The sequence below is a fragment of the Clinocottus analis genome, unplaced genomic scaffold (genome assembly GCF_023055335.1).
Source record: "Clinocottus analis isolate CAN_PGR_092001 unplaced genomic scaffold, fCliAna1.0.p SCAF_32, whole genome shotgun sequence".
NCBI classification, from domain to species: Eukaryota; Metazoa; Chordata; class Actinopteri; order Perciformes; family Cottidae; genus Clinocottus; species Clinocottus analis.
Genome location: NW_027176065.1, coordinates 800,032 through 821,725, shown reverse-complemented (window position 1 = coordinate 821,725; position 21,694 = coordinate 800,032). Strand labels below are relative to the sequence as shown.

The following is a 21,694-nucleotide window of genomic DNA, read 5'->3' as shown; positions in this document are numbered from 1 at the left end:
CGACAGGTTGATGAGGATGTGGTAACAGTCCTTCACGATAGCAAGAGAGGGGTCCGACGTCAGAGCAAACAGAGCAACCAGCAGGTCTGGTTTAGAGCGGAGGAAGCGGCAGCCGTCCCTGAAGACAAACAAACACAAACCCCAAAAACCATTTACAGTTACTGGAGTTTATTATACGTAGTCAGCGTATTTGTTTAATTGATATCCGTGTTAGCGCTGCACCTTGTGACCTTCACATGTGATAATAACGTGTTGAACAGGTCTGCAGTAATGTTGAGGCGGTATTAAAGCTCTGTTTATTTATCTGATGTGGGCCGATAGCATATGATGAAGTTTTTTTTGTGTTAAATATAAACAATGATCAGTAATGTGAATATAATGACATCATCACTGTACCCGTTTCCAGACATCCCCAGGATGTACCCGGTGGTGTGACCTTTGACATCAGGTCGCGTGTTGGGGGTCAAGAAGCTGAGCAGCTCTGCAGCCTCAACGTCACTCAGCATCTTCTGGCAGAGTCTGATGAACAGCAACAAACCACACAAAACTATTACTAATGGAAGGAAACATCAGATTGTTACATATATGTAATACAAAACTATCATAAAAATAATGTCTTGCTTTTTAATAAAAACATTAAAATGTCTTAATATCAACATGAATAAAAATAAGACATTGTGAATGACACAATTGGTGGATAAATGTGTTTTTTCCACTGTTTTGTTGTGATTTTATACTGCAGACATTCTGATATTATATGTTAAATATATTTCGACAAAGTCTGTGATTATTAGGCCTGACGTTGCGTCCAGGCTGCTGTTTACTTTAGTAAATACATGTGTTGCCATGTTGAATACAGAAATGAATTACTGAGAAAATGAATCAAAGTTTCCACGAAAGGAAGATTTGACAAAGTCTTGAGCTGGAAGACATTTACGTGTCTGTTTCTACCAAAACACGCACCCGGTATAAAATAAATCTTACCTTTAACGAGCTATAAGACTTATCCACTTCTCATTTCGCGGTTTCACAGCTTTAATATTTATTTTCTAACATTAAACAACACGCGTACAGGATACATGTGGAGCCGACAGAGAAAACACATCCAACTTCCGGGTTTTCTTCTTCGTCGTCTCCTTCTCCGGCAGCTTCACAGCGCTGAGTGACGCCACCGCCCTCTAGCGGCCGCGCGTGGCGCGCACAGCTGGATCTGGTTGAAGCTGGAAAACGTCCCAAAAACTGACTTGAGGACATTTTGTTCCATCTGAATGAAACAAAAACAAAAACAGTGTACTATAATAATGCTATTTTAAAAACGAGGCAACTTTGTTTCTTTTATTCAACTTTATACATGTTATACTGCACGTTTACATCTCTGTAAACTTGTGCATTAATATTTAATTATATTATTTAATGTCATATTTTATAAATTTGTCTTGAATTTTTTTTTTTTTACATGTGTGATTTTATAATTTTTACATATTTGTCCGAGCACCATTAAAGGAAGCATGAGAAGTAAAGATTGTCTTTCTCACTGTAAAGTGACAATACATATTTTACTTTACATTATATATTTACAGTTTAAACATCCCACTGTGCTTCAACACTTACCACCTACCTCTGTGTGCAACAATGAGAGCAACTTATATTAAAAATCCTAGCATGTGTTCACATACTTACAATCACTAAATATGATTCACATTCTGAAACATAATAGTTTGAATCTCTTAATCTCTTTATGTGCACATGAATGTATGATTCTCATAATGTTGATCACTCTTTTACCTCCATGTGTGTTTTAATTTGTTTAGTATATTGCTTGATTGAAAGTACAGGATATTAGTACACGTCTTTATTCTGAAGCCTCATTATTTAATAATCGATTGCCGGTCAGTTGTTTAGTAAAACTGGGCTTAAGTTGACCGGAGAGTTGCTGCAACCGGCAATCACCACTTGGCATCTCTCCCATTGTCTGAAGACAGAATCCCACCCAACATCCTCCCAGCAATCAGCTATCAGCGGCCAACAGACGCTCACAGGATGAAACACAGCAGACGAACACGAACACGCAGCATCTGAATACCGTCAGCTTTTCTTTCCCCCGTTTTTTAAAAGACTGGATTTTTAATAGCATCAATAACTGATACAAAGTAGCTTTCAGTCACATGACTGTTGGTCACAATGTGGTGAAACACCAGCTGCAGTTTTATCTGCAGCGCACAGACCGACAGCCTCAAGAGTGTCCTGAATTAATGAGCAGGGCTCAGAGTCGACAGTTTAGGACATAAAAACACTATAATAAGAAAGGAAAAGATGTAAAATATAAAAACACCGTACATAAGGTTGTAATATGTACAGAAAGATGACATTATGTACAAGAGAGGTGACAATATGTACAATAAAAGGTGGTAATATGTACTAGAAAGGTCATAATATGTTCTAGAAAGGTGGTAATATGTACAATAAATGTGGTAATATGAACTAGAAAGGTAGTAATATGTACAATAAAGGTGGTAATATGTACTAGAAAGGTGGTAATATGACACTTTTAGATCCAGTTTTAAAATCAAAGGAGAGGGTGAATGTAAAATAACAGTAATAAATATTACTGAGTGCTGTTCCTGGATTGTGAAAAGAGGGGAAAGGAGAGTTATGTGGAAATATTGCACAAATAGAATATTGCACCTTTGTCACATTTACAAGTATGTAAAAGTATCTCCTCAATTCAGCATTTTGGTGAGCAACACTGTATTCAAACCTGCAGTTTACAAGTAAACTCGTAATTTACACACAAAGAGCAACTATGTCGAGGTGTGACGGGGAGAAGCTCGTACACGACGCTGGATTAAAAAACATTAAAATCGTATTTGCGATGGCTTTGTGTGAACTTCCACTTGTCTAAAAACTTCACGCGGACGTCTTTAAAACTTCAAAACTACTTTATTGGTATATTTGGGGGGAAACAAACACAAACAAGACATTCACATAGTTTCGCCCCGTCAGCAACCGCTCCCATTCACGGCGAAAATGTTGCATTGAAATGCTGATATTGCATATAAACGTTCACACAAATGTCTCCTTCAGATTAAAAAAAAGAAAGAAGGTACAGCTTGATGCTCAGGGAATCGAGCAGCTCAGACAACATCGGGAAACTTTCCCTCTCAAACAACAATCGATGGATCAAACGCTGCTGAATGTTCCTTTAAATCTCCAGAAAACAAAAAAGTTAACTTTTTTTTTTATAAAAAAAAGGTCCAGCGCAGCGTTTTGACGTCTCACACGAACTGAAAACACAACAACTATCTCGACAATAATAATATATCTGTGGAAAAAGAGCTGATCCCAGAACTTGTGATTGTGTCTCTGAGACATTTCAGAGAAGTGTTCCCACGTGCAACGCCGAGGCTGCTGGGTAAAGAGAAGGAGAAGAAGAAGAAGGAGGAGGAGAAGAAGAAGGAGGAGGAGAAGAAGAAGAAGAAGAACGCCCCGGGGCTCACCCAAAGGTTTAAAGTAGGTCAGTAGACTGAAGAATGTCGCTCTTTCCCTCAAAAACACAACTGTACTCTTGTTTGTCGAACACATTTCAATATCTTGGAGAAAAAAAGAAGTTAAAACAGCACTTTAATTCTGAAACATGTCACTAAATATGCGGTTTAAAGACTGCGGAGAAGAAAGCGGAGCGCTTCAGTCTGTAAACAGATGACGGTATTCATCGCGGGGTCATGTGACCTGCCCCCCCCTCCCCTCCCCTCGGAGCCGTCGGATGTTCACTTCCAGACGTTATGAAAATATCCCGCGAGTCAAGACGACGAAGCGATATTACGGAGCGTTTTCCAGTGACTCGGCATCCTGGTGATTCGTGGTTGTCGTAGTATTTCTGAATGTTTAGAGGAGGGGGGAGGGGTCAAAGTCTGGAGGTCTCTGATTGGTGACGAGACTCGCGGGTTTGGAAAACCGAGAATAAGGCGTCAGAAGGCACTGTAGAGTTTTGATTGGCAGACGAGAGGTCGGCAGGCGGCCTCTCCTTGTTGGACCATCATCATCATTATCATCATCATTCTCCTCTTCCTCCTCCTCCTCCTCTTCCTCACTCAGCCTTGTCTTTCCTCTTGGCCGTGAACGGGACTTTGCTGGCGACCGTCGAGCCCACCGAGGAGACGCCGCCGGTCACGGCCGCCACGCCGCCCTTCACGAGCCCCACCCCCATCATGGGCACCGTGGTCACGGCCGACTTGGTGATCTCCAGGCTCTTGCCGCCCACCCAGGCCACGCCCCCCACCGCCGCGCCCACCACGCCCTTGGTGACGCTGAAGAGGCCGCCGCCCACTCGCCACATCATGCCGGGAGCGGCCGCCGCGTGGTCCTTCCCGGAGTCTGAGAAGAAAGCAAAACACGCGAGAAGCATCAACGGAAGTTCTTTTTTTTTATACCACATTTACCGTAAAAGTCGGGTTGCAAGACGCTATTATCTCCGATGGGTGTCACCGCTAGCTCCCCGCTGTAGGACGCTAGCGCTAGCTCTCTGCTAGCTCCCCAACAACCACTAAAGGTAGCGGGACCAGCCTAAGCTCGACACCCAACTGGGGCAGAGAGGACGCAGGCAGTAGCAGCAGCAGTAGCGGGGAGCTAGCAGTAGCAGCAGCGGAGAGCTAGCAGTAGCAGCAGCAGTAGTGGGGAGCTAGCAGTAGCAGCTCTGAGATAGCAGTAGCAGCAGCGGAGAGCTAGCGGGGGAAGCAGCTACGGGGAGTTAGCAGCAGCGGAGAACTAGCAGTAGCAGCAGCGGGGAGCTAGCAGTAGTGCTAGCTTGCTACAGCCGGGACACCCACCAAAAGCAGTAGTGACTTGTAATCCAACTTTTACGGTACTGAAGAATAAATGTATTCTTGTTGCTTTTATTGTCCAAATAAAATTAACCAATAAATAGAAACTATGCCGTTCACTTCCTGTCTTTTATTTAAACAAGGTTCATACACATACACGGTGTAAAGATGAAAAAGTGAGAAAACGTAGCATTTAAACTAACAATGAGAACGAGAGCGTTAGCTGATTATATTCTGAATGTCTTTCTTTTAAAAGTATATCAATAATTTCAAACTCAGCGTAAATGAACGACATGAACACATGAATATAAACACATTTCCATGACCTTTCCAGGTTTTCCATGACCGTACGAACCCTGTTAAAGTTACTACAAGCAACTTTTCATTCAGTTGATTCTGGCGGCCCCTGTGGACGAAGGTGGTATTGTTTCCAAGCGCCAGACTGAGGCACAGCAGTGCATTTGAGCTAACATATTAGCAACATGCTAACATGGTCAGCAGGTATTCTGCTTGGTTTTCCCTGCTCACCGTCCTCGTTTAGCCTGTTAGCTCGCTGATATTTGCTCATTAAATAGCACAAAAAAACCCCACAAAAGTACAGCCGAGGCCGATGGGAAATGTATTTAGTTCTGCCGCGATTTGGACATAAACAAAAGTAAAAGGACACATTGGATACTGGACCTGATGGTGGATGTTAAAAAAGTTAAGAAAATAGAGCATTAAATTGTCTGGGAAGTATAAATGTGAGTTTAACTGGATCTTACTGTTGAAATATTTCACTTTTTCTTCTAGAGGGAGTGAAAAGACACGGTTTATAGGGCTGAAAAAAAGTAGAGAAAAAAATCAAGTTTAAAGGGTCGGATGTCAGTTTTGCATCTTCAATCGTCGGCTTCCTTAAAAAAATAAATAAATAAATAAAAAATGCGTGTGGCTACGACCCAGCTGTTAGGATTCATCCTCTGGGAACCACGAACGTACAAAAACTTCATTACAATCCATGAAGTATTTGTTAGTTTATCTCCACCTGGATCAGTTGATTTTTTATTCATATTTTGGGGCGTTGTTGGTGCGATAGCGTCTCTTTCTTAACGACCCCGACGCTTCACCTGGAGGGCAAACTGCCACCAGGACGCAGAACAACAGCGCAGGTGTTTACCTGTCGAGCGGCAGGAGACTAAACGGGTGCGAAGTGTCTCGGAGCCGCAAATAGCAGCTCTTACACAAACAGACGAACTCCCCAACGCTTTCTGAAATTAGCAGCAGGCAACACGCCAGCGCGGGTTGCACCATGTTCCCCCGGCTGAGGTCTCAGCGCTTTTAAAAGCCCCGCCCCCTTCGGGAGCTCGCCGCTCGCTTACCCTCTGTGGGTTCGGTGCCGGCGTCGGCGGGCTCGGCCTCGTCCGGGGCCATGCTGGTCCCCGGCTGGGGCTCCACGGTCACGCTGTTCACATTCTGGAAAACACAGGGACAGTTTCTTAAGCATGAATCAGCATTCCTCTGCTTTTTTAATACGTCCAGTAAATGTTTAAATATGTGAATCTGGCATCAAGTATCGTCTTCATATTCTTGTTTGATCAGAAAGCTCACAACTTTTTACATTCAAGACTGCATTTTCATAAAAAAAGGAGCTTCATTAAGTCTGTTAAATAACTTGGTGATGTCACCTTAAGCTCATTTCTAATAAAGCCTGTTTTACAAACTTGGAGGTGTGGAGTTTGGAAGACGTTGGGTGTTTATTGGCAGGAAGGGTCTCATGAAAGATGCTGTCCAGCTGCATTATGGGAAATGTAGGATTCAGTGTTTTCAGAGCTGAACTCGTGCACTTTATATTTTTCTCTTTATATAACGTTTTACAAATGCCATGTACTAATGTGTGTTTTGTTAAAAATAAAGAAACACATTCGTAAATGATGAAAAAAAAAGCATCACTCTGGCTAAAGAAAACAATACGTTGATGTCTAGCGGATGTTAGCTGTGTGCAGCAAAGTGCTAAGCTAAAAGATCTAATAAAAGGAGCTAACAGCTAACATAGGGAGGCTCCATTGAGTTACATTACGCTGCGTTAAAGCGCTACTAAAGAAGCTAATAAAGGAGCTAACAGCTAACGTAGGGAGGCTCCATTGAGTTACATTACGCTGCGTTAAAGCGCTACTAAAGAAGCTAATAAAGGAGCTAACAGCTAACGTAATGAGACTCCATTAAGTAAAAATGAGTTTTGGCCAAATGTAAATTATAACATAACATTGATGATGTTAAATGTTGTTCTGGGTGAGAAGCTCGTAGCAGTAACGTTAATAAAAACTGACTTACAGCTTCTTTTTTTTTAACCGCGGTATCAAATTTGAGCATCAAGAATCATCCAAACTAATCTGTACTGAAACTAAAGCATCGAACTTAGGACGAGGACTTACTTTAGGTCACTTTAGTGAATGTATGCACAGTGTGAATAAACTCCTGTGTGTGTTCAAGTCAGAAACATAAACTACAGAAACGTCACGCTGGGTGTTTTATATGCAGAAAAAGGGGATTTAAAACTCTGTCATTCAGCAAGATCATCCATTTACGTCAACTGCATGACTGATACAACAAAAAAAACACCCTGTGTCACCGGCTTGGGCTCAGCGTTGTATTTAAACACGTATTTATCTGAGATACTTTAACGCTGTAAAGATGACGTTTAAACCGTGGGAGACCTTTAATTAAAATCCAGACAAATCCATATGGCCTTTGACATCTGTGATCTATTAAATAAATAATGTTTTTTCACTTTTTAAAGTCACCTCACAGCGGACCAGTGAGCTTTTTTCTGCTCACTTATCGGATAAAGTTTAGTAAAAAGTTTCAGATCCACCTGGTGGGCCCACATGACCGCAGGGCTTCATCTTTATGACCTTTATGACCTTTATCAGCCGCCATACGAGGCCTTGAACTGTGACTGTGATGATGAAATGACACGTCGAGGGCTTGAAACCAATGTACAGCTCACACGCTTAAAGAGACTATCATAGGATATGAACCACCACCCCACCCCCTATTTTCTTCTTCTTGTGACACACACACACACACACACACACACACACACACACACACACACACACACACACACACACACAGAAAAACGGGCCTCAGGTCCAGCTCTGCACGTTTATCTGATCAATGTTGCCACTGTTGAGTCTGGGGAACTAAAAGCTGATGCTGAAGAGAAACAGGGAGGAAAAAAGAGGAGTGTTTTTATATATATATAACATGCGGGACAGAGAGACTCTGCAGAGGGGAAGAGGCCACGTTTCACACCTTTAACATTTAAAACACCACGTTCAAGTTCCACATCATCACTGCAGCTGAAGAGCTCGGTCACACAGGCCGGGCTGGGGTTACTTACAACACACACACACACACACACACACACATTCCCTCATGTTCACACATGCACTGGGCTGCTGGTTAGTTCTTACCTTCACCATTGTTCCCAGAGCTTCTGCCACAAACACACCTGGCAGAGAAACTTGAGACAGCTTCTGTTTCAGCCTCCGAAGCAAAACTCTGCCTTTCAAACACTGTGCTCTGACTATTAATGCCTCCTCCTCCTTCTTCTTCTCTTCTTCTTCGTCTTCTTCCTCTTCTTCTTCTTCTTCTTCGTGGTTTTCTGTCACCGCATTACAAACTAAACTGAAGTCCAGATGAATCCGCTGCTTCGTAACTTCTGCTCTCTCGGTTTCAGGCTGAGCTACGCAGCTCTCTTTCCAGCCTGCTGGTTCTGCCGACGTGGCGCCTTCAATAGTCACACACACACACACACACACACACACACACACACGCACGAACACACACATATACACACAGTCAAGCCGCACGCAACGACGCACCGGACTTCCGTTCTTCCCCTTCAAAGTAAAACTCTTCTCGGTGGTTGCGCGTGGTTAGCGGTGTTCAGAAAAATCTATTTATAACCTGTTGATGTCATGAATGTTTTTGTTTTGTTGTTGTTGTGTAATCTCTCTTGTTTATATATATTTTTATTTTATATATATGATTTTATCATTTTAAGTAGCTTTTAAAGCGCAATACAAATAAACTGTATTATTATTATTATTATTATCAGTAATAATAATAATAATAATAATAATAATAATAATAATAATAATAAGAAGAAGAAGAAGAAGAAGAAGAAGAAGAAGAAGAAGAAGAAGAAGAAGAAAAGTACTAACGCTAGACTGTAAAGAAAAAATACTTCGTACCAATTGAAGTCATGAATTAAAAATGTTATCTAAAGAGACAGTTCACCCGTCAAATTACAAAGTGCTTCCTGTCAGAGTTTTTTATGAATCTAGATTTGTTTTTGTGAGAGTTGCTTTCTGGAGATAACCGCTGTAAACATATCTTCCTTTTGTTAAATGCCATTTTACTTTACGGCACTTTAAAGCAGCAAAACAATACATTTGAAAAACTCAACAGCAAAGTCTTTTACCAGAAATCATCAAACGGTTACACAAATTCTCAATTTTTTATTATTTAACTTTTATTTTCATTTTAATAAACACACAAGGTCTTTGAACTCCACCAGGTTTGAAACAACACGTTGACTGTTCTGTCTGATATCAGACAACAATCAACACAACACTTGTTCTTTTTATGAATGAATGTTCTGGTGTCGAGAGGAAACCGTGTTCTTCCGTGTCAAATGTTTGGAAACAACAAAAAGCATCTTTGTTTCGGCAAAATGAGAGTGACTTTATTTTTTATAGATGGAAACGCTTAATGAGATTTAGGAAGCGCGTCATCCAGAGGTTTATTTGAAAGCATGAAACGACGCGGCAGCAGTGTAAGTATGAATATGTTTTTCCATCATTGTCTCTTAACGGCTGTTTGATTCCACAGTAAAAGATGTGCCACTGTGGCTGTTCTCATAACCTCAAGCTCATTTGTTTTGGGTTTTTATTGTGAAAACAGGAAGTCGCTTGTGTTTCGGTTGCTGCAGCTCCAAATCCGGATCCAGCTCCGGATCCTATAGCACCGGATCCAGGGCGCTACAACCGGTTGTTTTAGTGTGTATGGATTTCCACGCAGGCCTGTATAGAGTCACATATAGATCAGGAATATAAATTTAAAGATCAAGGGTCAAGTTCTGCTTAGTGATGTTGCAGCAACTTACCTTCACTCAGAATAGAATAGATAACACAATATAGATAAAAGATGGCAGCTGAACCTCACAAATATCACGGCCAAACTGAACATCTATAAGCCAGACAGTAAATATAACGTCATAAAGTGTGTGTGTGTGTGTGTGTGTGTGTGGGTGTGTGTGTGTGTGTGTGTGTGTGTGTGTGCTATTGACCATCCCAATGCTGGAAAGAACATTTCCTCAGGTGCTGTACTTAAGTACAAGTTTGATGTACTTCACCTTTATCTGAATGTTTTCATTGTTGGTTACTCTATACTTCTTCTAAATATACTTTTGACCGCACTCCATTTATTTTACTATTCAGATTTAAATAATAATAATAGAAACTTGAATGAGTCAAAAGAGTATTTCAGATCAGCTTGTAGTTAAATACCGTTGTATACAGTTAGAGGAACAGTATAAAAAATAAGCATATAAAAAAATAAAAAAGAGAGGAACAGGATAAAAAATAAGCCAATAAAAAATACTATAAATCAATATCAACGATATAATTAACGTGTATATGCTAAATTAAAGAAACATGAAATACATTTTAATCTAGATGGAACATAACTAATTTATTCGTTGATTTATTTTTTATGTCACAAAGCTTAACTAGTCACTGATGCATACAGATACATGTAGTCGAGTAGAAGTATAAACGAGTACTCAATTGATATTACAAGTACTTAAAAAATCCCGCACGAGAACAATACTCAGGTAAAATTGCTTTCTATCATCATATCTGTACGTTTGTTTCCACCAGAAAAATATTTTTGTATTTTTTGTTCAGGCACATGAGCCGCCGCCTCGTTTGGGGTCCTCACTGGAGGCTCGGCGCCAGTCTCCGCTGCGCGCAACAAAAAGTAAATACGAGTCTTCAGTCGTCCAACAATGAACCTAGAGCTGCTCGGTAATTATTATTTAAACGTCTTTGTTTTCAATGAACCATATTGTAGATATGTGTATGCATAAATATGTATATATGTATCTTACAGATAGCATTGTGTGCGTGTTATGGTTAGCATATGACGTTAGCTTAGCTTGTTACCATCAATCGAAAAGATTCAAATAGAATAACATAAATGCATTTGTTAGTGGATTCACTCTGCTAGTTTTTAATTTAACGTTATATTTGTTTTTTTTTTTACTGTATCGACTGAGTCTGTATTTAACTTTAAACGTAGGTTAAAACAAGGGAACAACCGTAGCTGTTTGGCTAATGTTAGCCTCCTGACATGGTCTGTCATTGTTATTTTATTTAAATGTCAGAAAGTACAGACCGTTACGTTCCTTCTTCTTCTGCTTCTTCTTCTTCTTCTTCTTCTTCTTCTTCTTCTTCTTCTTCTTCTTCTATTCATCGTGTGTATTATTATTATCATATTATTATGTATTGCACCTGTTGAAGTGGTGATAAAACTACAGCTCATGACAACGAGCAACTGTTTATATTAAGGAAAATAAGGATGAAAGATGATGGAGTCTAAAAAGAAATCAAAAGCCTCATATTTGTCTTATGTGCTAATCTGGTCCAGGTCTGATATGTCTAAAAATGTTTTGTCTTTTATCTACAGCTGGTTTGTAATAATCTGGATGGAGGAAAAGCAGTGAGATTGATTTGATATCTGAGTCAGAAATATAGTGTTATGTAAATTAGGACTTTAAACATTCTGTGTAGTTGACATTTTAAAATAGTCTAGTTTTAACACGTTTAAGTCCTGTTTTATTTCGAAGTAGACCTAAATATTTATACAATAAGACTATAATGTCTGGAACCCGTCTTTCATCTTCAAACATTGAAAGAAAAGAGAATCAACAGAGAAATATTCTTTAATGTTCTCGTTAATCTGCAAATCTCAGGACATCTTCACACCGTCATCTGAAGGACATGTTCCCAGTTATCTTGTAAATTTGCTGCTTCGCCCTATTTGTTGGTGAATCATTTTATGTAAAAATGAGTTAAATGTTTTTTTTTTCTTGTAAATGTCCACACAGTTCTTTCTTATGAATTACTGGCTCAGACTTTGGATTAAACATCAGGATATCTCACACTTTACTCATGGATAATTTCCTGCTTCTTTCTGGTGAATATTCAATTTAATTGTTTAAAGTTTGTAGTTAAAGTGTTGGACGTACTCAAATCTTTTTTTCCCTCATGTGTTTGAAATGAATATTTGACTTTAATCTCAGATGAGTAAAATTGATCTCTGTAAAAAAATACACAAGTTATTGACTCTAGTGCTATTCCATGTACTCTACACAGAACATCTGTACCACGTTGAAGTGAATTAGTGAAATGTTTCTGAGTCAACTGTATGAATGTTGCTTTGTCTCGTTAAATGTTTCTCATCACTCTGTCTTTGATATTTCTCTCAGAATCCTTCGGGCAGAACTATCCAGAGGTAAACCACCAGCTCTTCATCTCCATCTAAATCATTTAATACACATTGAGTTTCATCTTTTGATTGAGGAAACATTAAAGCTCCTGGACGGATGCAAACTCTGTGTGTGTGTGTGTGTGTGTGTGTGTGTGTCTGTGTGTGTGTGTGTGTGTGTGTGTGTGTGTGTGTGTGTGTGTGTTTTTAGGAGGCAGATGGCACTCTGGACTGTATCAGTATGGCCCTCACCTGCACCTTCAACCGCTGGGGCACCCTGCTGGCCGTGGGCTGCAACGACGGACGCATCGTCATCTGGGACTTCCTCACACGGGGCATCGCCAAAATCATCAGCGCACACATCCACCCGGTCTGCTCTTTATGGTGAGACACGCGTACAGAGAAACACGACCACCAGCTGCATGCACTCGTCATGTCCGATAACATTTGAGTGATGACTCAATGAATGAATAAATATATATATATTTGTGTGTGCGCAGCTGGAGTCGTGACGGTCACAAGCTGGTGAGTGCCTCCACAGACAACATTGTCTCGCAGTGGGACGTCCTGACGGGGGACTGTGACCAGAGGTTCCGCTTCCCGTCACCGATCCTGAAGCTGCAGTGCCACCCGAGAGACATGTGAGCGAGCCGACGGACGGTTCCATTTCCCTCAAGTTAAGTTAGTACACTTTTGCTATGTCGTACAAACAACATATGCTGTGTGTGGTCCAGGGACAAGGTGCTGGTGTGTCCCATGAAGTCGGCCCCGGTCCTGCTCACGCTGTCGGACTCCAAACACGTCGTCCTGCCCGTCGACGACGACTCGGACCTGAACGTGGTGGCGGCCTTTGACAGGCGGGGGGAGTTCATCTACACTGGCAACGCCAAAGGAAAGGTAGGGCAGTGCTTTGTTCACAGGTGCAAGTTTCAATCACGGGACTGTATTTCAAGACGGGACAGGTACATCTGAATGTCTCCGCTCCACTGCTGTGTCCCTTCACCATCTTGTCACTCGGTCTGTTGTTTGTAGATTCTGGTGTTGAACACAAACACTCAGGACCTGGTGGCTTCCTTCAGGGTGACAACTGGCACCAGCAACACCACCGCCATCAAATCAATTGAATTTGCACGCAAGGGCAGGTGAGAGGCAACAGGAAGTCTTTGGGTTTCTCGACCTGTATGATGGATGAAGACCTGGAGCACACGACACATTGACCATCACACGATCCACAGAAGACGGCGATCACTTGAAAAGCTCCTGCTGTGCTCATTTTTTGTTTGACTGTCCCGTTTTCTCCGCAGTTGCTTCCTCATAAACACAGCGGATCGGATCATCAGGGTGTACGACGGCAGGGAGATACTAACCTGCGGCCGAGACGGCGAGCCCGAACCCATGCAGAAGCTACAGGACCTGGTCAACAGGTACGCTGACATGTGGGGCTGAACTGCAGCGATTTCACCATCGCCATCTTGGACGAAAACGTTGTCAAGCTCTTGTATTGCATCCTGTGCATCTTCCCCCTCTGATCTCCGTTTGGTTCATGTCCTCTTCCTGTGTTTTCTGTGTTCAGGACTCCGTGGAAGCGCTGCTGTTTCTCCGGCGACGGCGAGTACATCGTGGCCGGCTCCGCCAGGCAGCACGCCCTCTACATCTGGGAGAAGAGCATCGGCAACCTGGTGAAGATCCTCCACGGGACCAGAGGAGAGCTGCTGCTGGATGTCGCTGTAAGGATGTCAAATGTTGACGGTGCTTCATTAGGGTCGATGTATTTTTACTCCTCTCACCTTTGACCTCTCTCCAGTGGCATCCTGTCCGTCCGATCATCGCCTCCATCTCCAGCGGAGTGGTGTCCATCTGGGCTCAGAACCAAGTGGTGTGTAGACCGTGACAACAGAAGCCGGTTGTACATGAATGAACCGTTTCACACAGGGATGATACTCTGAATACAACGTGGAACTGTGTGATCGACCTGCGACTGATTTGTTTGCCTGCAGGAAAACTGGAGCGCGTTCGCTCCGGACTTCAAAGAGCTGGATGAGAACGTGGAGTACGAGGAGCGAGAGTCCGAGTTCGACATCGAGGACGAAGACAAGAGTGAACCCGAGCAGACAGGTAAGAACCGCACGCAAGTTACAGGACACGATGATGGTGGAAAGGGAAAGAAATTTAAATACTTTCAAGCAACGTCTGCATCGCATGCCGAGCAGTATTTCTATGTACAATCCACTTAAATACTTCATGATGTTTCTCTTTTCGGAGTTATCCATAATAAAACTAGAGCGTTTTCAGTTTGCTGTTGATGTCCCACAATGCAATGCACTGAGGAATGTGAAGCGTTACTCACAGCGTGAAACATTAAATCAACGTGTGGACGCCTCCAGAAACGTCTCCGCGAGATACATGTTGTTTCCTTGATGTATTTCCTGTTTATCTAAAACAGTAGGGTCCATTAATTTCTGGTACAGCCTCTTCCTGGAAGCGGCCACTCAATTATTCTGCATGTTACACACACACACACACACACACACACACACACACACACACACACACACACACACACACACACACACACACCCTCTCTCTGACATTACCCTCTTGGAATTTTAAGACCCAGCATGCCCCATTCAGACAATCTTTTGACATAAAGTACGTAATTTTTCTAATTTTTAAACCAAACGACACAGTTTCTTGTCTGAAACTCCTTCCTCACAGGCCAAGACTTTGTTTTATTGTGATTGTTGTTGCAGATTCTGATTCTTTAGGTCCAAATCTTTCCATAAAGGTGTCTTATTGACGCTCCAGGAGGCTTTTTTGGGGAATCTGGCTCATATCATGCTGGATGTTCATAGTTACATCAAAATATCTTTTAAAAAGGATTTTTTTGCAGATATACATTTTTTTTCCTTAAGACTTTGCTGAACAAATACACACAATAAACACAAGTATTGGAATACATTTGGGGTTCCTACGACGACCCAAACACAAGGAGAAAGGTTTTTCACAGTTTTCAACGGGTCAACTTGTGTCCCGTTACAGGTGCAGATGCTGCAGAGGACGAGGAGGTGGACGTCACCACCGTTGACCCCATCGTTGCGTTTTGCAGCAGGTGAATAAACGGTTCAGCCGACGACATCGGCGCACACAAAGTTCCCTGAAACCCAGAATCCTCAGCACCGCTTCAGTCCGCGCTAACGACTAAAGCCTGCTGCCGACCGTGCTCGAGTGTTTACTGTTCCTCTACAGTCTGTGTGTTTGTGTCCTGCAGCGACGAGGAGCTGGAGGACTACAAGGCCCTGCTGTACCTGCCCATCGCGCCCGAGGTGGAGGATCCGGAGGAAAACCCCTTCGGACCCCCGCCGGACGCCTCGGTCCAGCCCGCCGCCCCGGAGGATGCGCTGACCGGCGGCGACAAGAAGCAGCGGCAGCCGTCGTCCGAAGGAGGCCCGACCAAGAAGAAGGCTCGCACCACCACCATCGAGCTGCAGGGGGTGCCGAGCGACGGTGAGTCAGGGAGATGCAGAGTGCTGCAGGCAGGGGTCGAAAAAGTCTGGATTATTACAGAAAATAAACTCTAAAACTGTTTTAGTGTTGAAAAGAAACCTCGTAGCAGCAGAGTGGCGCGTACGAGACGACTCTACTAGTTCAGCATCAGAGTCTAGAACTAGTTAGTGGAAGTTAAGTTTAGGCAATATGCTCAAAGAGGCCACGCCCCCTTGTTGACTTCACTTTGTTCCACAAATTATTAGCTTTTTTATTGTCTGATGAATGAAAAAAACAAACCTTTTTGTTCTATTAAACATCTCACATTTCATGACAGAAACTAAATAAAACTTTTTGTTCTTTTCACCGTTCCAACATTCACTGACGGGTTTGGTTAAAAATAAATCCATAATTCACAGTTGCATGTAAAAACACATCGTGTCTTCGTGCTGCTATTTAGCAGTGAAATGTGTAATAAGTTGAATCCTAATTTGTCCTCTGTCCTGCTCCCCAGAGGTGCACCCCCTGCTGGGCGTGAAGGGGGACGGCAAGTCCAAGAAGAAGACGGCAGGCCGGCCCAAAGGCTCCAAAGGTAAAGACAAAGACTTCCCCTTCAGGCCCAAGCCCTACAGGGGCGAACGGCCCTCCTTCCCCGTGGAGGCCCTGGGCAACCCAGGAGGAGGAGGAGGAGGAGGAGGAGGAGGGATGAAGGGCAGGGCAGAGGGGGGCCTGGCCACAGGTAAGCACGCCACCGGCCCTGCTGCTGCTGCTCGGTCTGGGAGCTCTGCTCAGTTTGACTGACACCTCGCCAGCGCGGCCTGTCTCCCTGTACTGCTTCCACCCAAGCCTCACCCTCCCTCACCCTCACCCCGCCACCATCCCCCCCCACACACACACACAGCTCACTGACTGAACCCGCACAATGTAAAGCCACAGTCTGCAGGCAGGAACACACAATCTCCACCGTGCATCAGAGGCCTCGTCCTGTTATCAGTTCAGACCGTAACAAACAACAACAACAACAACGATGAACATCGTTCACGAGAGAAAAGTCGCCGCGTAACCAGGAAATGCTGAAGCGCACGATACGCTGATGAGGATCACTGATATGGCCCAAAGATATTACACATTATACAAGATATTCATGGGCTAGTTTGTATGAGATATTACGTTCTCATAGTTTAAAATATCTTATTAAACATTATGAATACGTTTGTTCTCTATCTTACGATCTACAAGATGTTATGCTTTCCACTATTTTGTTCCCCTCCTTCTTCTTGGAAGTAAACGCCCTGCAGACATCGTGTGTGTGTGTGTGTGTGTGTGTGTGTGTGTGTGTGTGTGTGTGTGTGTGTGTGTGTGTGTGTGTGTGTGTGTGTGTGTGTGTGTGTGTGTGTGTGTGTGTGTGTGTGTGTGTGTGTGTACTGAAAACAAAGACGCCGCCTCAGATGTGTAGAGACGCACAACACGCCCGCACGGTCGGAAGCTGAATTCCATCCTTGAAGTTGTTTAATTGCAGCGATTTTCAAAACCAGGCGAACCTTTTTTGACTGCAGATGTTTCTTTGAGTTCCTTTTTAATGATCAAATTATAGCTCAACGGTTCTGCGTTTTGGCTAAACATTATTTTGCAGTGAGTGTAAACTCTGTGCAGAGAAAACCTCTGCAGGCGGCTTCCCCAGCGTCTCAATCACACGCAATCTGATTGCACTGGAGCGACGCTTTCACCCTCCAGACTGTGGCTTTACGACTGCCTGACCTCTGCTGACCTCTGAGCGGCCCGTAGTTGTCAGATGGGCGTCGCCGTGGCTGAAGGGTGGGATGGTGCGGCTCGTTAGCTGGCTAGTCTACGTCTACTTCCTGCTTGGCCTTTGACCCTCCTGCTCCCACTCCCACCTCGCTGCCTGGGCTTGTCATGTGACATAAACGTGTGTGTGTGTGTGTGTGTGTAGCGGCGCTGCTCCTGTCTTTTCTGTGTGTGTGTGTGTGTGTGTCATAGAGAGATGTTTATGTTGATGTGATCCTACTTTGATCTTCCATCAATAGTTCTGTTGGCCAACATCTCTGTAAACAATGCAGATGTGCAGCATATGTCAAGTATGAAGGAATAATAGTTTGTTTTTTATTAATATTATCATAACGCATCTCAAATGGACAAATGCGTGTTAATCAGCTGTGTGATCATTTCTCAGATGAGACGTTACTGCTCTAACATTACGTCTTACATGCCTCTCATAACGCATGTCATCAGTGAAGCCACTTGAGAAATCTGCAAAAAAAAAGCACGTAATTTAAATAATTCTTCGAGGAATAGTTCAACATTTTATTTGCTTTCTTTCTGAAAGTGAGACAAGAAGATCGATATGAATCTCGTGGGGAAACGTAAACGTAAAATGAAAGGTTTGAGACGATGTGTTGTGTGTTTTGGGAGTTGTCGTCTCACTGGATGGATTCTTTACATGACACTGTTGCAGAAAAAAATTTAAATTTTTTTTTAGATCGGCGGAAACCGTCTTTTTTTAAAACACTTAAAAGCTTTAAAATGTGGAACAAAATAGGAGAAACATGCAAATTCATTTTGTGGCTTTTTTCTTGAGCAAGTGTTTTGGTTTCTGCACGACGATGCAAACCTGCCAACGTCACTATGGCAACAAGGCTTAACAGGAAGCGGCACGCGGCTGTTTGTTTGTTTGTTTGTCATGAATGTAAACAAACAAAAACATGCAATATGTTTATTAGTGAGCTTTACAGATGCCTGCAGGTGGACAGAGCCAGACTAGCTGTTTCCCCCCGCTTACAATGTTCAACATTGTAACTATGGCAACAAGGCTTAACAGGAAGCGGCACGCGGCTGTTTGTTTGTTTGTTTGTCATGAATGTAAACAAACAAAAACATGCAATATGTTTATTAGTGAGCTTTACAGATGCCTGCAGGTGGACAGAGCCAGACTAGCTGTTTCCCCCCGCTTACAATGTTTATGCTAAGCTAGGCTAACCACCCCCGACCTCCAACACACACACACACACACACACACACACACACACACACACACACAAACACACACACGACCGATGTCCATCTGAACGTCTCAGAGTACAGAAAGTCTCATTTCCTCAAAATGTTGAACGATTCCTTTTGATATAATCTCCTAAAAGTTTCACTCCAAAGACAAAATTATTTAGTACTTTCTCTTCTTTAACTTCTCAATAAACACTTCCTGCACAGACCTTTCACATTAAAAGCACATTTTGAATGTAGCTTAACGGTGACAAGTGACGAGTGTTAATTAGTGAGTGAAAACGGTGTTAAAGAGCCGAGTGGTGAGTATCACATTCTTCTGTTTTATGGAAATGTACATTTTCCTGAATTTATCTTGAGTTATAAGATTTATTTTAGCTCCCGGTGTCCGGCTGTTATTAATTATTTGACCATTATTCAAACTCAGCTAATCAAAAGGAGAATATTGTGTAAATCGTGTCTGTTGTGTTGTGCGTCTGACTCGTGTCCGCGTTCCTCCGCAGGGAGTTTGGTCTCGCAGTCGTACAAACAGCACGACATCGGGGGGATGGACTGATGGCCGCCGTGTACGTTTGTGAAAGGAGCCGCCGAACGGGCCGAAGACAAAGAGACACAAAGGCCCCGATGTCATAGAACAGACTGAGGGCGAGCAGCCGGGCGGATGTGCTGCCTGTTTCCTCAGAGCACAGGGTCACAGGAGAACCTCCTCTTCCTCCTACTCTTCCTCCTCCCGGATCGCCCGACTGGAGCCGACAAAAAAGACATCGCAAGGTGTTTTAAAGTCGTCGCGGTAGAAATCACGTCCTCTTTTTTCTGTAGGATTCATCTTGTATAGAAGGAACGCCCCCATGCTGATAGTTTGTGTGTGTACGTGTCGTCTTTTTCTCATTGTTTTTATACATATTAAAACATTTTGATTTGTAAATAACTATATGGTATCCCCTCTTTGTGCCGGCGATATGGGAAAATACAACGATGATTGACTTTTGATAATTTGTTCATATTGAGGGACTGACAGTCAGATTGTATTTGTCAGATAAACACTGGGACGACTTGAGGTACATGAGTATTTAATTGAGTGTTGCGAGGCAATAAAACACGACTCACGGCAAATTCATGATACTGATTTGTTTAATTCACCCAGTATCACACATGATGCAAAGAGAACACTGCCGATAATTAGACCCTAAAAATAATAATAAACATTTTAAGAACAATTAGGTCGTCCGGTACGACTGTCAGTGCTCAGTCCCTAAAAATAATAATAACAAATATACATTTACACTAAATACAGAATAAGGTTGAAGTTATTCATGAACCAACTTCTTTTTGTTTTTGCTTCTTAGCCATGTGCCTTTTCCTTGCAGTCTTTTCTGCCTCGACCTCCTGCTTCATCTTCTCTGCAGCGGTAGATGTTGTGGGCTGACATTCAGCTCCATCCTGCTCTCTGTGGCTGTGCAGCTTGATCTGTCTCTGGGCCTTGTCCCTGCTGGACCGATGGAGCGAAAACCATCGCCTGTACAAAACAAAAGTGATTAGTTTTTATGGGTAAAACTTATTAATGGACTTCCACTATTACTGTACAGCTGTTAGAATTGTGACCTATCTTCAATTCGCAATTAATACGCATTCAATCCAGTGAAAGTTAACTGAACCGGACCGTTAACGTTTAAGTAAAAGTTGTAACAAGGTTTCCTGCGGAAGGATCATTACATGTAAACGTAACGTAACGTTGCGATGAATGTAAATAACGTCATGACGTCATGACATGACAAACGTTAACGTTAATGAGAGAACGTTAACGTGACGTCATGACGTTATTTACGTTCATCGCTACGTTACGTTTATAGGTAATGATTGTTAACGTTAAACGTTACGTTTGTTATCAAGCTGAAGCTAAAACTGACTAGCTGACGTTAACGTTGTTATCAAGCTGACTAGCTTTAGATTAAAAAACAGGGTGGTAAAGATTTGATGGGGATAACATGACAAAAATATTTACGACACATAACTTGGACGGCGAGTTAGCTTCGTAAGTTAAACAGAATAATAAATTGTTCCTAGCAAACAAGACTTACCTCTAAACTCGTGTTCATTGGTGATCCAGTTGTGCCGACGGTAACTTCAACTTGGAGCAAAGGGATGAAACGTTGGAGAGTGACGTAGACGCTGGAGACAACGCTGATTGGCCAAGACTCGACACATCAAAGATGTTTTATTTGCGAAGATCACTCACGACATCCACTTTTCTCCGTGTCTCACTCCGATCTCAGAAACGCTGCCCGGCCAGATGACCCCCTCCCCGGGAATTTCCCCTAAATATGACAAGTTTGCAGGTATGGACTATTGTTGGGAAGTTATGTCTAAAACAATGAATCATATTATATAAGCTCATCATTTATATGTTTAATGTATTCCTTCACTTTTAAGTAAGCAAAGCTGCAAATGTGCGATATTTCCCATTAAATTATAGAGGAATTTAAGAATAAAGTAGCGTGTACAAGTACCTCAAACTTTTACTAGTTCTAGTACTAAATGTACGCTTATTTATTTGACCCTGTTGCTATGAGGTGCTCGTCTCATTCTTGTTTAAATAAAGCTATTAGTCATAAATCACATGACCCACTGTACGTTTCCATTTCTGGATCAACTGATGTCATTTGACTCGCCGTCAAAAATAAATTACGTTTTTGTCTCCCACCGATCCCACTTGTCCAATCCACTCGAGACCGGCTCCGACCAATCACAGTGTAGTGGGCGGGGCGTCAGTGGACAACAGGGAGCGGTCCATCAACCTGTCACTCAAACAGTCAATCAAGCTTGATGGAGATAACGAG

General features: G+C 42.7%; 3 protein-coding genes and 1 long non-coding RNA gene across 7 annotated transcripts in view; 1 reads left to right on the top strand and 3 right to left on the bottom strand.

Moving 5' to 3' along the window:
- hgh1 (HGH1 homolog (S. cerevisiae)) overlaps nt 1-1,121 on the bottom strand; it is a 5,553-nt gene extending 4,432 nt beyond the window's left edge. Inside the window, exons 1-3 of the mRNA XM_068595875.1 lie at nt 985-1,121; nt 397-519; nt 1-118 (exon numbers count right to left, since the gene is read on the bottom strand). The exon at nt 1-118 is cut by the window's left edge and continues 21 nt beyond it. Coding sequence (XP_068451976.1) covers nt 1-118; nt 397-506 — 228 coding nt within the window. The 5' untranslated portion in view covers nt 507-519; nt 985-1,121. The remainder of the gene's footprint in view (nt 119-396; nt 520-984) is intronic.
- A 1,799-nt stretch (nt 1,122-2,920) lies between these two features.
- zgc:153675 (uncharacterized protein LOC768179 homolog) lies at nt 2,921-8,593 on the bottom strand. The gene is made up of 3 exons (XM_068595864.1): nt 8,276-8,593; nt 6,179-6,272; nt 2,921-4,374 (listed from the first exon to the last, which is right to left on the bottom strand). Exons 1-3 carry the CDS (start codon nt 8,282-8,284, stop codon nt 4,088-4,090), a joined length of 390 nt encoding a protein of 129 aa, XP_068451965.1. The 5' UTR covers nt 8,285-8,593; the 3' UTR covers nt 2,921-4,087.
- A 2,206-nt stretch (nt 8,594-10,799) lies between these two features.
- On the top strand, nt 10,800-19,785 carry rbbp5 (retinoblastoma binding protein 5). 4 transcript variants are annotated; one of them, XM_068595896.1, is made up of 15 exons: nt 10,800-10,894; nt 11,977-12,065; nt 12,358-12,383; nt 12,568-12,740; nt 12,857-12,997; nt 13,091-13,253; nt 13,389-13,498; nt 13,661-13,780; nt 13,930-14,083; nt 14,161-14,232; nt 14,354-14,471; nt 15,396-15,465; nt 15,625-15,860; nt 16,354-16,431; nt 19,361-19,785. In XM_068595896.1, the coding sequence occupies exons 2-15, from the start codon at nt 12,041-12,043 to the stop codon at nt 19,411-19,413; spliced, it is 1,539 nt and encodes a 512-aa protein (XP_068451997.1). In that variant the 5' UTR covers nt 10,800-10,894; nt 11,977-12,040; the 3' UTR covers nt 19,414-19,785. The 4 variants fall into 4 exon arrangements, with proteins under 4 accessions (XP_068451997.1, XP_068451995.1, XP_068451998.1 ...); XM_068595894.1 differs by lacking the exon at nt 19,361-19,785 and having other exon boundaries at nt 16,354-17,606; XM_068595897.1 differs by lacking the exon at nt 11,977-12,065 and having other exon boundaries at nt 10,801-10,894.
- Nucleotides 19,786-19,970: 185 nt separating this feature from the next.
- On the bottom strand, nt 19,971-21,147 carry LOC137798844 (uncharacterized). The gene is made up of 2 exons (XR_011079398.1): nt 20,936-21,147; nt 19,971-20,373 (listed from the first exon to the last, which is right to left on the bottom strand). It is a non-coding gene; the product is annotated as an uncharacterized lncRNA (long non-coding RNA).
- Between the last annotated feature and the right edge of the window lie 547 nt (nt 21,148-21,694).

Excerpts from the sequence above, each read along its gene's own strand:
- zgc:153675 (XM_068595864.1), bottom strand. Across the intron at positions 4,375-6,178 it reads CGGCACCGAACCCACAGAGG|ACTCCGGGAAGGACCACGCG; the intron begins GTAAGCGAGCGG and ends CTTTCTTCTCAG.
- rbbp5 (XM_068595894.1), top strand. The coding sequence starts at position 12,041 with ATGGATAATTTCCTGCTTCTTTCTG. Across the intron at positions 13,254-13,388 it reads CTGGCAACGCCAAAGGAAAG|ATTCTGGTGTTGAACACAAA; the intron begins GTAGGGCAGTGC and ends TGTTGTTTGTAG. Across the intron at positions 14,084-14,160 it reads AGCTGCTGCTGGATGTCGCT|TGGCATCCTGTCCGTCCGAT; the intron begins GTAAGGATGTCA and ends ACCTCTCTCCAG.